General features: G+C 46.6%; 1 protein-coding gene and 1 pseudogene across 5 annotated transcripts in view; both read right to left on the reverse strand.

The window, feature by feature from the left end:
* The window catches only part of SLC4A7 (solute carrier family 4 member 7), a 179589-nt gene extending 173565 nt beyond the window's left edge, over positions 1 to 6024 (reverse strand). For 2 of the 5 annotated variants that reach the window (XM_040353023.1, XM_040353021.1), the window contains exon 1: positions 5847 to 6022. In XM_040353023.1, the coding sequence (XP_040208957.1) occupies positions 5847 to 5921 (75 nt within the window). In that variant the 5' untranslated portion in view covers positions 5922 to 6022. Of the gene's footprint in view, positions 1 to 5846 lie in introns of all 5 variants that reach the window. The other 3 variants (XM_040353026.1, XM_040353022.1, XM_040353027.1) reach the window with 2 other exon arrangements.
* A 6700-nt stretch (positions 6025 to 12724) lies between these two features.
* LOC120942178 lies at positions 12725 to 12874 on the reverse strand (annotated as a pseudogene).
* Between the last annotated feature and the right edge of the window lie 1093 nt (positions 12875 to 13967).

The raw sequence follows: 13967 nt of genomic DNA on the forward strand, positions 1-13967 counted from the left end.
CCTTTGCCTGTCCCTCAGTTACACCTGTCTACCTGTTGCCCCGACCTTGGCTTACCCATCACTACCGCTTGTCACCTCCCCTCTCTCTCTGTGGAGCATGACCTTAGGGGATCCCAGGGGTCACGATCTGGATCCAGCTGCCTCGAAGGCCATCCTCACCACTAGAGGCTCTGGTGAACACAAAGCTGGGTCTTAGACTCCGCGCCCTGGGCGATCTTGGGTTCACACTTCCTCTCTTATCGCAGCAGTCATCTTAGGGTTCACTAACCTGTGGTGCATCCCTGACACCTCCCTTTTTTTGTTTTCTTTTTTCCTTTCTCTCCTCTATTTCTGGATCTAGTCAGTCTCTCTTCTCTCAATGCATCTCCCCGCTCCTATCTAGAGGGTATAGAATAAGGGGGCTATAAGGTGGGTATTTTCCATATTGGAGGAGTAGCTCTTTTAGATAACTACCATCATTAATATTCATTTGTTTTTTGTAGGGGGTATTGTGAGATAGATAATTTATCCATCTATCTATATATATTTATTATATTATAAAAAATAAATATTTGTGTTCAAAATTTTCTTTATTCATCATTTTCACATTACATACATTTCAAGTACACAAATACTTAAAACGTGTGTGTGAATATATATAAAAAATAAATAAAAAATTAGCCCTATGCGTTTACCTGTAACATTGTGATGATTTTATATGTATATTTCTGTATCTAAAAGAGTCAATCAACTTTATTTACGCTTTTCTATATTTTGATTTAAAATAAAAATGTTGTGACACACACACACACACACACACACACACACACACACACACTAGTTAGGCTGCATTCACACCTAAGCGACAGCCGCGTACGCGTGTAGCGGCAGATTTGCCGCGATTACAAATGTATCTTTTTTTTTTTTTTTTTTTCTAAAGTATTCCCATTGCTGTCTATGGGAAAACGCGCCTGTCGCGTGAAAAAAAGGGTCCGGGACTTTTTTTCAGGCGACAGGCGTTGCGCGTCTATGAGATGTGAACCATCTCCATAGACGGCAATGGGAATTCTCCCCTCTAGCGACAGAAGCGTCCCGCGTCGGGCGTTTTGTCGCTTAGGTGTGAATGCAGCCTTATCTGTGTGGCACCACAAAAATCCCCCTTCCTAAACTTTTCAATTGGGATGATGTGCCTTGACCTCTTGAGATAGTGTATTATTTTCAATATTAGACATGAACCATGTTAAAATGTATATTATCAAAACACAGTTGATCTTTTATTTCTTAAAGCAAATGTCATTAAACAAGCAGGTAATCCTTCTAATGCATTTTAAAAGTCAGTAACAATATCCTAAAATGCCCAACAAACACTGTAATCCCAATCCACATAAGATGATCCTTCTTAACTTCTTTGTGACCTTATTTTAGACATAAAAATTGTCCGGTAGTTAAACAAGGCCATGTGCGATCCCATACCCAAGCTCACATCATGTAGTTAGCTCCTACACATACATTTACCCCTTTTACATGGTGGTCACTACATTAAATCGGAACTCCAGGTGGGTAAAAAAGGCACAAATCCGTGCAGCTCCAATTATAAAAGCAGTACAAAATGATCCATATGTTGTAGAGTAAAGTCCGCATATAGTACTACACCCATTGCCAATCAGTACATTTTAAAAAGCAACTTTCAAATACTGGCTTTTGGGGTGTTGAAGCCTGTCGCCGCACACCTTCCTTTTGAACCGAGTAGCGTGCATTTAAAAAAAAAAAAAAAAAAAAAAAGACACACACCACAACAATGATCATATACACCACTGTCTCCAAACTACAAATCCCAGCTATCTTCGCGCCCACTCATTCTACACATGTCTGATGAAGGGGTCCCGCATGGCTCTAAAAACGTGACATTTGGTTTTCCTTGACTTGACACGGTTCCAGCCGTTGGTCGATGCTGCACCCGTTTATATGCACAGCCACTCCTACAGGAACGTGTGCGCCAGGATTGGTACATTGGACTCTTTCATTCCCTTTTGTTTGAGGTCGCATGACAAATCACACAAGTGTAAATGGAGCCTAAATGCACATATATTTCCCATGGAAAGATTTCTGTTAAAAATTAAGAAATAGATATCAATGGTCTTGTGATGGGGTCTCCAACTTATTCCGATTAGGAAAGATATTGCTAGGTGGGGGGAGTTGGAAAGTTATAAAGGACTCGTTACGCCACATTATTGCTAGAAGTTAGCGTCTGCCTGGTTTCAAACAAATAAGCCTTGAAAGTTTGCAATTTAACACCATTCAAAGCAAACAAACTATCTGTTAACATATCATATACTAGGGTTGTCCCGATACCACTTTTTTAGGACCGAGTACAAGTACCGATACTTTTTTTCAAGTAGTCGCCGATACCGAATACCGATACTTTTTTTAAATGTGTCCCCAAATGCAGCCATGTCCCCCCCCATATGCAGCCATGTCCCCCACATATGCAGCCATGTCCCTCACATATGCAGCCATGTCCCTCACATATGCAGCCATGTCCCTCTAGCCATGTCCCTCACATATGCAGCAATGTCCCTCTAGCCATGTCCCTCACATATGCAGCAATGTCCCTCTAGCCATGTCCCTCACATATGCAGCCATGTCCCTCACATATGCAGCAATGTCCCTCTAGCCATGTCCCTCGATGCGGCGGCAGCGGCGGGGGGGGGGGAAAGGATTCTATTTAGGTATCGGGGGTATTTGCGCGAGTACTCCCGCAAATACTCGGTATCGGTCCCGATACCGATACTGGTATCGGTATCTGGACAACCCTATCATAAGAAAGAAAGAAAGAAAGAAAGAAAGAAAGAAAGAAAGAAAGAAAGAAAGAAAGAAAGAAGAAAGAAAGAAAGAAAGAAAGAAAGAAAGAAAGAAAGAAAGAAAGAGAAAGAAAGAAAGAAAGAAAGAAAGAAAGAAAGAAAGAAAGAAAGAAAGAAAGAAAGAAAGAAAGAAAGAAAGAAAGAAAGAAAGAAAGAAAGAAAGAAAGAAAGAAAGAAAGAAAGAAAGAAAGAAAGATGTAATCAGGCCTGCATGGGTATTGTCAAAAATTGAAGAAGAGTTTAACCCCTTCCTGCCCTTTAACCACTTGCTTACTGGGCACTTAAACCCCCTTCCTGCCCAGACCACTCTTTGAATGACAATTGCCCTGTCATGCAACACTGTACCCAAATAAAAAACAATTGCATTTTTCCCCTCACAAATAGAGCTTTCGTTTTAATGGCATTTAAATCACTGCTGGGATTTTTTATTTTTTGCCAAAATAAAAAAAAATAAAAAACACAACCACACACACACACACACTTACCAATCTTTTGTTTACATCACATAATCAGCTGTCATTGACTGCCAGCTGATCATGTGGCAAGGGTCAATCTGCGATCAGCCAAGTGTCATTGACTTAATGATCACAGAGCGTGCCGCATGCGCCCCTCAATTAAGGTCCACGCTACAGCCGCCATTCGGGTATAGCGCAGACGATAAACGGTTAAGAGCTTCCAAATCTCGGGAAACGGAGGCAGGCATTTGGGTCGTGTGACCCCTGTGATTGGGAGCTTTCTGATCATGTGACAGCCATTTGCAAGTATGCATCAGGAGCTTTCCTTGGCGTTAGAGCCCACACAAAATTTTTATATATATATATATATATATATATATATATATATATATATATATATATATATATATATATATATATATATATATATACACACACACACACAAATACATATACACACACACACACACACACATATACACACACACACATATACACACACACACACACACACAAGAATTCCTGCTCATGATTTGATGTTGGCGTGAAACCTCACCTGTGGGAGGATCGCTGTTTGCGTGTGCAGGACTGCCACGTGCGTTTGCCTTTGCGCGCGAGCACGGACAATTTCTATTTTTTTTTTTTTTATCGCTGTCACAAGAAATGTAAACATACTTGTGACAGGTACTCTTGCTGGAGAGATCTGGGGGGTCTAAAAGACAACAGACCCCTCCCCTGCACTTAAAAGCATTTGATCACACCAGTGCAATGAAATGCTTTTCATTTTTTGAAAATGGCGCCAGTTTACCGGGGTATATGGTCGATCGGGACATCCCGGGAAAGCGTCCCCTCTCCTCATAATGCTTGTAAAAGCAATCCAGGGGCTATTTAGCCACTAGGATTACTTCTACAAGAGACTGGATCATTGGCTCTAACCAGGGCTGGACTGGGACAAAAATTTGGCCCTGGACTTCATCCAGACTGGCCCACTTTGACAGGTCTCTCCCATGGCGGCCGGACAACTCCCGCACCCCCCCCCCCCCCGGCCACCCGCACCCCCTCTCCCACTTCACTAGCCACTAGCTGTTCTACTTTATTAGAGTAGAACGGCTGGTACTGGTACTCTTATAGGCAGTACCACTGGGGAAGCTAGACATTATTTCACCCGGGGCAAAGAATCAGTTCGGTGCCCCCCCCCCCCCCCCCCTTATGGGACAAGATTAGGCAGACGTGAGAAACTCCCAGGCCATAGCTGTTGAGTCAGCTGTCTGTCCCATCTCCCCCATGCTCCTCTGTCGTCCCCCCTGCTCCTCTGGTCCTCCCTCTGCTTATTTGTTCCCCCCAGGTGAGCACTGCGGGGAGGGAGAGACAGAGGAGCGGAGGGGGGCGGCGGTCCGCTGTCACTGAAGCCGGCCCACTGGGAAACTCCCTGTAGTCCCAATGGCCAGTCCATCCCTGGCTCTAACATAATATACTCCTGAAGAAGCGGGCAACCGCGAAACATGTAGAGCATGGGTCTTCAAACTACGGCCCTCCAGTTGTTGAGGAGCTACAATTCCCATCATGCCTAGTCATGTCTGTGAATGTCAGAGTTTTACAATGCCTCATGGGATGTATAGTTCCACAACAGCTGGAGGGATGTAGTTTAAGGATCCCTGATGTAGAGTTTGCAACTGGAAGAATAGTCTCTGTGTGTAATACTGCGGAACTACTTTGTACATCCATTTTTCCAAATTGCGTCAGAAAGTGGATGCTCCACGTATAGTAACATCTGGGGTCCAACATCTACTTATTTATGGTTTTTATGATGTATATTGTATAATAACTTGGTATTTTTTGTAACCTTACTGTGCAAGTCTATACATAGTTGCCAACAGTCCCAAATTTCCCGGGACATTCCCGGTATTTAGACTCTTGTCCCGGGAAATTGTTGGAATTTTTTGAGAATGTTCTATATCGTACCATATTGATAACACAACGTCGCCTCTGACAGGGTCGTATAAGGTTGTGATTGGCTGAAGAGATTTGAAATGTCTTTGTATTCCTGATCACTATGAAGCTTTTCATTCATTAATAAATATTGGATAGTATAGGGGTCCGGCAGTGAGAAGTCACCCAGTGAGGTGTATGAGAGGAGACAAAGCTGTGCCGAGTACAATGCCGGCTGCCAGCCATGTGCACATCCAGCCCCGTCCTGTACACATCGGAGGACGCCACTTCCGTCTGACTCATTTCCACCAACTACGAGGAGGACATCCGTCCCATGTGTGTCCCCGGTCCCCCGACCATGTGAGTGATCGTACAGAAGACGCCGATCATCTGTAACCCATGGCAACCCCGGCTGGGTACCACTGCCCCCCTGCGGACAGAGGGCCGTATTGTCACCCAGGTGACAGTTCTCCAATAAGAGGTGTACACGGCGATCATCACCCAGCCCGATCTCCTGATTTACGTGGCATCTGCATGCCCTGTGCCCCTCTCCTATAACTTTATACAGAACATCACTGTGCCATGGCAGACACCCCTCCCCCCTACACCCCACATTCCATACCGTAGTCAGCAGAGGTCTCATCTGCTCCCCGGCACGATCCTCGTCCATGGCCCCCCACTGATCGGCAGATCTCATCGCAAGAAGCACACCATCCGATCCACTCACAGACGATCGCACTGCTGCTTCTTTATCGGAAAGGAAAGCGGTGTCGTTGCTCGCTCCGCCCCTCCCCCTCCTCCTTGTGTGGAGCTCACTCTTTCTTTTTGCATGGCCTCTTCTATCTCTTCCATTGGCCGGGCCCTCCCCTTCCCTCTGTCTGCCTCCCATCCCCCTCCGTGCTTTGTGCTCGATCCCTGGAGGTAGAGGGATGGCTCTGGGATCTGTGTGTGTGTGTGTGTGTTCAGCATGGCTCACTCATCTCTATGGATGGCCTCTGATCAGCATTGTGTGTCATGTCTAGGATCCACATCTCATGGCTGGTCTCTGATCAGCATTGTGTGTCATGTCTAGGATCCACATCTCATGGCTGGTCTCTGATCAGCATTGTGTGTCATCTCTAGGGGCCACATCTCATGGATGGCCTCTGATCAGCATTGTGTGTCATGTCTAGGGGCCACATCTCATGGATGGCCTCTGATCAGCATTGTGTGTCATCTCTAGGGGGCCACATCTCTATGGATGGTCTCTGATCAGCATTGTGTGTCATCTCTAGGGGCCACATCTCTATGGATGGTCTCTGATCAGCATTGTGTGTCATGTCTAGGATCCACATCTCATGGATGGCCTCTGATCAGCATTGTGTGTCCTCTCTAGGGGCCACATCTCATGGATGGTCTCTGATCAGCATTGTGTGTCCTCTCTAGGGGCCACATCTCATGGATGGTCTCTGATCAGCATTGTGTGTCATCTCTAGGGGCCACATCTCATGGCTGGTCTCTGATCAGCATTGTGTGTCATCTCTATGGATAAACAAAAGAAAGGACGGGACTTTGAATGAGGCGCATATGTAGTGCGCCTCCATCCCTAATTCGAGAGAAAGAATATGTGCATATGTAATACAGGCAACAGGGGTACAACAGTGTATAGCCAAGCGTCACATAGTGGTCTGTATTGTAGGATGAATACATTAAAATGAGTTTTCCATATGTACAAATATCATCTAGGCAGCAACAATCATGAAAACAAAAAAATGGTATTGTTAAAAAACCATTGAGACCAAAAAATATAAAGTTTATAGGTAAAAGGATTGTTGATATCTGCATCCCTGTTGCCCGACGCGTTTCGTGTACATGGGACACTAATCAGGGGCTGATGCTTAGGGATATCTATAAGATATATAATAATAACGTAGTATTACTTGGTCTGGTTGGATGGTTAAGTAAATAAAAGATGAGGTAGTGAGGCCCATCTGGGGTACTTACATGGAAACAGTGTGATAAGAGTGGTGGGTATGGAGCCACCGCCAGTAATCTAGTCCATCAAGGGAGCTGAGGTGCCATACAGGTGCAAAACGGCAGGACGCACTACATGGCCCCCCCACAAACACAGACAGCAAATTGGTGGTATTAGTATTCGAACCGGCGTTGAGACACTGGTGGTTGCCAGGAGGAGTCTAAAGGAAAAATTGTACTTATATATAGTATGTCAAATTATGAAATCGCCAAATCGGGGAAAAGGCCAAAGTATGGAGAAGGTGGGTATAATAACCTGATTAGGCATCCTAAAGTCTCAGCCAGGAAAGGGAGGTGGTAGAGTAGAGTCATGTGCTATGGCGTCTCCAAGGAGTAGCAGCTGAACTGTGTTGTGGGGGAGCCAGATATAGCCGTACGCACGGATGCACGCTGGCTGACACCAATGTCACGTAAGCACGGTACAGACAGGGAGGGACTCCGAAGTGGGCGGGGACCCGCTCACGGACAGAGTTCACATCCTCGCTGACCGGCAAGATTGGACAAACACACGCCCAGCGCCCTGACGCCGGAACATGACGTCATCCTGCTGGACGGGATACGTGACGCCGATGCGGCGAGCGCATCAACCACACCACCGCAAACCCGGTGACCCCAAAGGTCCTCCCAAGACCTACTCTCAAGCTCCCTTGTCTCCTCCTCCCATGCTCGTCTCCAGGATTTCTCCAGAGCCTCTCCCATCCTCTGGAACTCGCTACCTCAACCTGTCCGGCTACTTTTGCTACCTTCAGGCGATCCCTGAAAACTCATCTCTTCAGGGAAGCCTATTACACCTCCAACTAATGTTTTACCACTTCCATAAGCACTTTTTGTACCACCTGCCCCACCCTATTAGATTGTAAACTCTTTTGAGCAGGTCACCCTCTTAATCCTCTTGTATTTTGTTGTATTATAACTGTATTGTCTCCCTTTTATATTGTAAAGCGCTGCGTAAACTGTTGGCGATATATAAATCCTGTATAATAATAATCATTTTAAGGTCTCCGGGATTCTTACCCGTCTAGGGTGAGGGGTTCCAGGGGTAAAAGAGGAGAAGACTGATTTATGCTTCTCTCAGGATTGGTAGGTCCTCATTTGGGAATTCAGAGGCTTGGACAGATTTTGGGTGGGAAAGAGCCTCCAACCCTGATTACAAGGAACCTGGCCCTAAAAGAGTTAACCCCCCTGCAGGGGAGACCTTAAGGCTTTGTTTCCATGGACGTTTTTACAGCCACTTTTCTGAGCGTTTTTTGCAGCTTAAAAACAGCTCTCCATGTTAGTCTATGGCCTCATGCCCACCATGACGTTTTTGAGCTGTAGATAGCTGAGCCGTTTTTAAACTGCAAAACAAAAAACAAGACCAGTGCGTTCTGAAGCTCCAGAGTATAGCTGTAAAAACGCCAGACGTTAAAAAACGCTACCGCAGCGTTTTTGAGCTCCAGCTCGAAAAAAAAAACCATGGACAGGCGTTTTTTAGCTGTAAAAAAGGCTAAAGAAAGTGACTGTAAAAACGTTCATGGAAATGAAGCCTAAAACAAGCAGGAAGGAGTCAGCACCTGTCTGTGAGGTGGAGTGGAGCCGTTGACAGCTGTGAGAAAGTATGGACTGTCTGGAGACTAGGGGTGCAACGGATCGTCATTGATCCGTGATCCGAACCGAAAAAGATTGATCCGAACCGCACACACGTGATCCGAGGATTGTTTTCTAAAAAAAAAAAAAAAATTGTGCATGATCAGTCCACACACAGCGTGGTCATGGCGAACGGAGGAGCTTGAATGCCCCGCATCATTTAAATCCCCTGTATGGGAGCATTTTGGTTTCCCTGTCAAATATAATGATGAAGGAAAGAGGTTAGTGGATAAAACCGTGACGGTGTGTAAGCACTGTGGCACAAGAATGCCATATGACAGTGGGAACACATCATGTATTGTCACTAGGGGTGCAACTGATCCGTACAGATCAGCACCTTCGGGGTGCACACACGGCGATCCACGGGCCTCCCGGTCCATAGGAAAGGCCGCGGCTTCAGCCTAGCTATCGAAGCGGTGGCCATCAAGGTCCACCCGGTGCGGGGGATGCAGGCTGCTCCTCGGAAGTTTGTGGGCACTTGAGCTCAATATGTCATTGACTCCTAATAGCCCAGCGATGAGCTCCATGCTGCACCTTGAGGAATCCACACGGGGAGCCACTGCTGCCGCCGCACCGGGCGCCCTGCTGCTTGCCAGAGAAGAGAGAGGAGGCGATCGGGGGGATCTGTATGGACTGAGCACGTAGGGGGGATTTTCACTAGACACTCAGCCCGCCGATCAATGACACTAAAGGGATCTGATGATTGGGATAGTTCAGGTCACAGTAGGGAACTGGTGACACCACTTTTGTACATGGGGCTGCGACTTCCACTTGGCTGCACATATAAGTATTGCGAGATGCAGTTATTTCAACACAAAACAGAGCTTATACGCTTAAATACAGTATTTGTAAATCTGACGGACTGTTTAAATGTGAAAATCAGAGGTGTTCTGTCACATTAGCAATAAACAGTCCGTCGGATTTCCAAACACTGTATTTAAGCACATAAGCTCCGTTTTTGTGTTGAGAAGAACTGTGAAATCTAAAACTCTGGTGGGTGTAACAAGATTTGTCTTTTTTTTTTTTGCTGATCCGAAAATGATCCGATCCGTGACTCCTGATCCGAGGATCGATCCGATCCGTGAGTTTTTTGATCCGTTGCACCCCTACTGGAGACTAAAACAATGTTTGCTTAAAGTGATTGTAAGGGCTCAATTACACTTCCTTCGGCTTCCAACACATGAACGGCTACTTTACACTTACTTCAAAACAAGGCTTCGGACACGCTTTGTTAAAGCTCTCTGAACGCTAGTCAAAGCTCCTGTCACTAAATAAAATGGTTAGCTTACAGTCTTGTTTACACCTTGTTTTGCTTCAAAAATTATACCTCATGTAGCTTTAGTGGTGCTTCAAAGCCTCCATAGAAGTCTGTGGAAAAGCTCCCCTGAAGTCCCATCGAAGCCCCACCAAAGACTCTCACTGTCTTACCCTCCACACTCCTCTCCTGTGCATATTGCCCACTATCATACCATTTGAACAAACCCAAAAACTCCACCCGGTGCAGAAAAAATGTGCACACACATAAAGAGTGTTCACAAAAACGTGCAGACGGGTGCAACGTCAAGTGGTCCTCCTGTGAAGAGGGACCCAAACCCTGATCCCCCGGGGTGTTAGGCTCCAGACGGGGACTGAGGTACTGTGGTCCGAGCAACCGAAGCCGACACGGACCCAAATTCCTCGGAGGGACTGCCGAAACAGAACCCTCCCAGTACTAGGTGGGGCTCCCCCGAAGGGAGACCCCATGAGAGCAAGTGAACTAAGCCAGAAGGCCATGTCCACCTACTCCCAAGACGTTCAGGGCTGGCCCGAGGACCGGCACCCTAATAATCTCATAGTGAACAAAACGTGCACAAACAAAAATAAGACAAAAACGTGACAAACATAGGCTTAAATAAAAGAAAGTGGAGGAAAGGGATAGTGAAGAGGAGAGTGAAAATAAGTGGTCATTGTGATCAACAATGACCAGGCCCTCCGGCCAGGAATAAAAAATTCCTCCGGTCCTAGCCAAAAGGCCCGGCCCAGGAGGCAGGTGTTAAAAAAAAGCGTGTATCTGGTGCAGTGACCGTGGTATCTTAAATCAATGTGTCCCTCACACACAGTGATCTTCAGACACCCCTGGACTGCCACTCCAGGGGCACATGCACCATAGGCTTTTCGTTCCATATCTGACCCCCCGACCGGCCAGTGCAGCCCTCCACCCCTGCCAGCTAGAGAGCCCTTCAAGGTTTTCTTAGGGAGAACTGCCGCTCAGATAGCAGCCTCCCCCAATACTAGTGTGGTGACCGGGGAGGGTGAGCCCCACGGCCACACACATGCGCTTGATGGTTAGCTACTTGGTTCTTGGGGCTTGGAGCCCAGGGTCAGGTGGTATTAACCCTTAGTAAGGGCCAGATGGTATTAACCCTCTCTGTCACGTGACGCCACTGTAGTCTTGGAATACCCCGGGAAACTACAGCTCCGGGGGCCTCCGTATCCCCGCTAGTTAGGATGGTAATAACACAGTCCACAACAGGGGTTAAAACAACGAAGGCTTTACTGGCATGAAGGCAGGTGTCAAAATCTTCACAGCGTTTAAACAGAGTGTCAAAATGTTCTGCAGGCAGTCTCTAGAGGATTACACAGCTGATAATGCTTGAGCTTAGCTGATCATATATATACTCGGCTGCAAAAGCCGGATTAGTAATTCAGGGCCTATGCTTAAAGTGGAAGTAAACCCTCCTATTGTTTTCAGCCAAGGAAGCTGCCATCTTGGCCTCTGTTTAATCTGCAACTGCCACGATGCTGCACATGTGATCAGTTATGAAACCAGCCATTGGATGGTTTGACAGTTTGGTTGAGAGCACAAGCAAATGTGACATCTAGCATTTCCGGCATGCCGGGAATGTTAACTGTTTTTTTAAACTATCAAATAGATGTGTTTACTTCCGCTTTAACTAGGCTGAAAAATAGATACACTTACTGAAGTGTCTGTAGACTTGAGGCTTTTCGCCGGAATAACGGATTGATCCGATAAATGAGCTGAAGTACTGGTTCTGTAATGTTTAGGGATACTCCACTCTTTGCTGTATTTTCTCCTGAACTGGAGGCTTCTGGCCTGCACTGCTTCTCTGACTGTGTTTTGCTCTGCCAGAAACTGTGTGTAGTCTAGACTGGCTTAAACAGGAAGTACAATCCCTTATAAGGGCCTGATGAGACTGAAGCCCATTGGTTGAGAGCTGTGGATCATAGAGACTGACCTATAGTATAACACAACACAATAAGGTCTTGTCTAGCACTTAGTCCTCCCGACTCTAATACACTCTGACTGAACATGAGATGGTAATACACTCTGACTGAACATGAGATGGCTGACTAAACCTCTTAAAGCTATACACACCTAATAAACGTATTATCAACCATAACAGTATAAATCACATCATAACTAGCTGAGTCCCTGCAGGGGAAACCCCACAAGCCGAGGGCCTCAATCTGACAGGGCCTACAGCAAATACCTGTACTGGGACACCACACTAGCCCTTCCAGACGCTCCGTCAACCCGGCGGATTTGCATGGTTCTACCCCGTCTTACCACAGGGCATTACCAGCTCCTCCAACCGGATCGCTGACAGAGATAGCACTTACACCAGCCAGCCAGAAGGCCAGACTAGAACTCGGCAAAAAGACCAAGACCAAGCGCAGCACCCATCCTCACCAGGAGCACCCTTCCAGATGGCTCAGACTCAACCATGGGCCGGCTCCCAGTAACTGTCGGGCAGCACGGCGTAGTCCCTGCTGAAACCATCCTTCCAGGTGAAATGACGTCATTGGATTGCATCCACCCTCCCCATGTAGGAGGTGCTTCAGCGCTCCGCTGACAACTGATAAGGACAGATACCACACCTAGTCCTAGCCAAAAGGCCGAGAAGCGACAGGGAAGACACCACGATCAGCTCGGCCAGAGTGCAATAGCCCGAGCCTCGCCCTGGGAGAACCACCTTCATGATCATGGTGTCTCCCCTGCCAGGTAAGTCCAAAGTTTAGGCTGTATTGGACTCTCTAAATAAGGAGAAAAATGTAGCATCGTGGTGGAAAAGATGAGATGCTTGGGGTACATTTTGGGTAGGGGGTCTGGTGAAACCTCAGAAGAACAAGGTAGAGGCTATTTAAGCTTTGCCCTGTCCCATTACAAAGAAACAGGTCCAAACATTTCTGGGCATCTTTGGGTGCTACCGTCAGTTTGTCCCTAACCTTGCTACTATTGCTGCACCATTTACTGACTTAACCAAGGATAAGAAGTCAGTCATGGTCAATTGGAAAGACAAGGACGAAAAAGGCTTCTCTGAAGCCTAAAACAACGGTTGCCCGACACTTTGTTTAAAAGGATGTCTCCATAAAGGCTCTTTCCCTGCTGTTTGGGCTGTGGTCCCTGTAAAGGGGATAATTTAAGAGACTTTTTTTGGTACTTGGGAGTTCTCATTCATGCATGGTGAGGGTTTCTGGGGGTGGTCTAGTTGGAGAGGACTGAGTTACAGGTCTCTCAGAAAAGTCCTAATTTAGGACCCAGAATTCAAAGGCTCTGGTTGATTTTGGATGGGAAGGAGCCTCCAACCCTGTTTATTGGGACTCTGGTTCTGGAAGGGTTAACCCACCTGCAGGGGAGACTTGAAAAGCAGCAGGAAGGAGTCAGCACCTGCCCAGGAGGTGGAGTGGAGAAGTTGAGAAAGCGTGGACTGTCTGGCGACTGAGACATGGTTTTCTAAACTCCTGCAAGTTTTGTTTCACCCCGAAGCAGGCTAGAACCCTAAAAACCCTGGTGTAGGACTGGTATATGGCAGTGAGCCATTGTGTTGTTTTCAAAACACCAGAATTGCGGACTGTTTGTGTTTATTTGTGCTGGTTTTTTTTTGTGATGTGACTGACATCTTAATTTTTTATCCCATGAACGGCATGTGTTATGATTTCAGCTTCACATCCCTCCTCCTTTCTTCACCAGTTCTCCCAGGATTGGCTGCTCCACACCTCAGCATGATTGGGCATGCTGAAGACATGTGGAGCCTTTCCTGAGTTTTGACTGGATGTTACTCATCATGGGACACGATCAGTGTGACTGAAGAGTAGGAGAGTG

The sequence above is a fragment of the Rana temporaria genome, chromosome 5 (assembly GCF_905171775.1).
Source record: "Rana temporaria chromosome 5, aRanTem1.1, whole genome shotgun sequence".
Taxonomy (NCBI): Eukaryota; Metazoa; Chordata; class Amphibia; order Anura; family Ranidae; genus Rana; species Rana temporaria.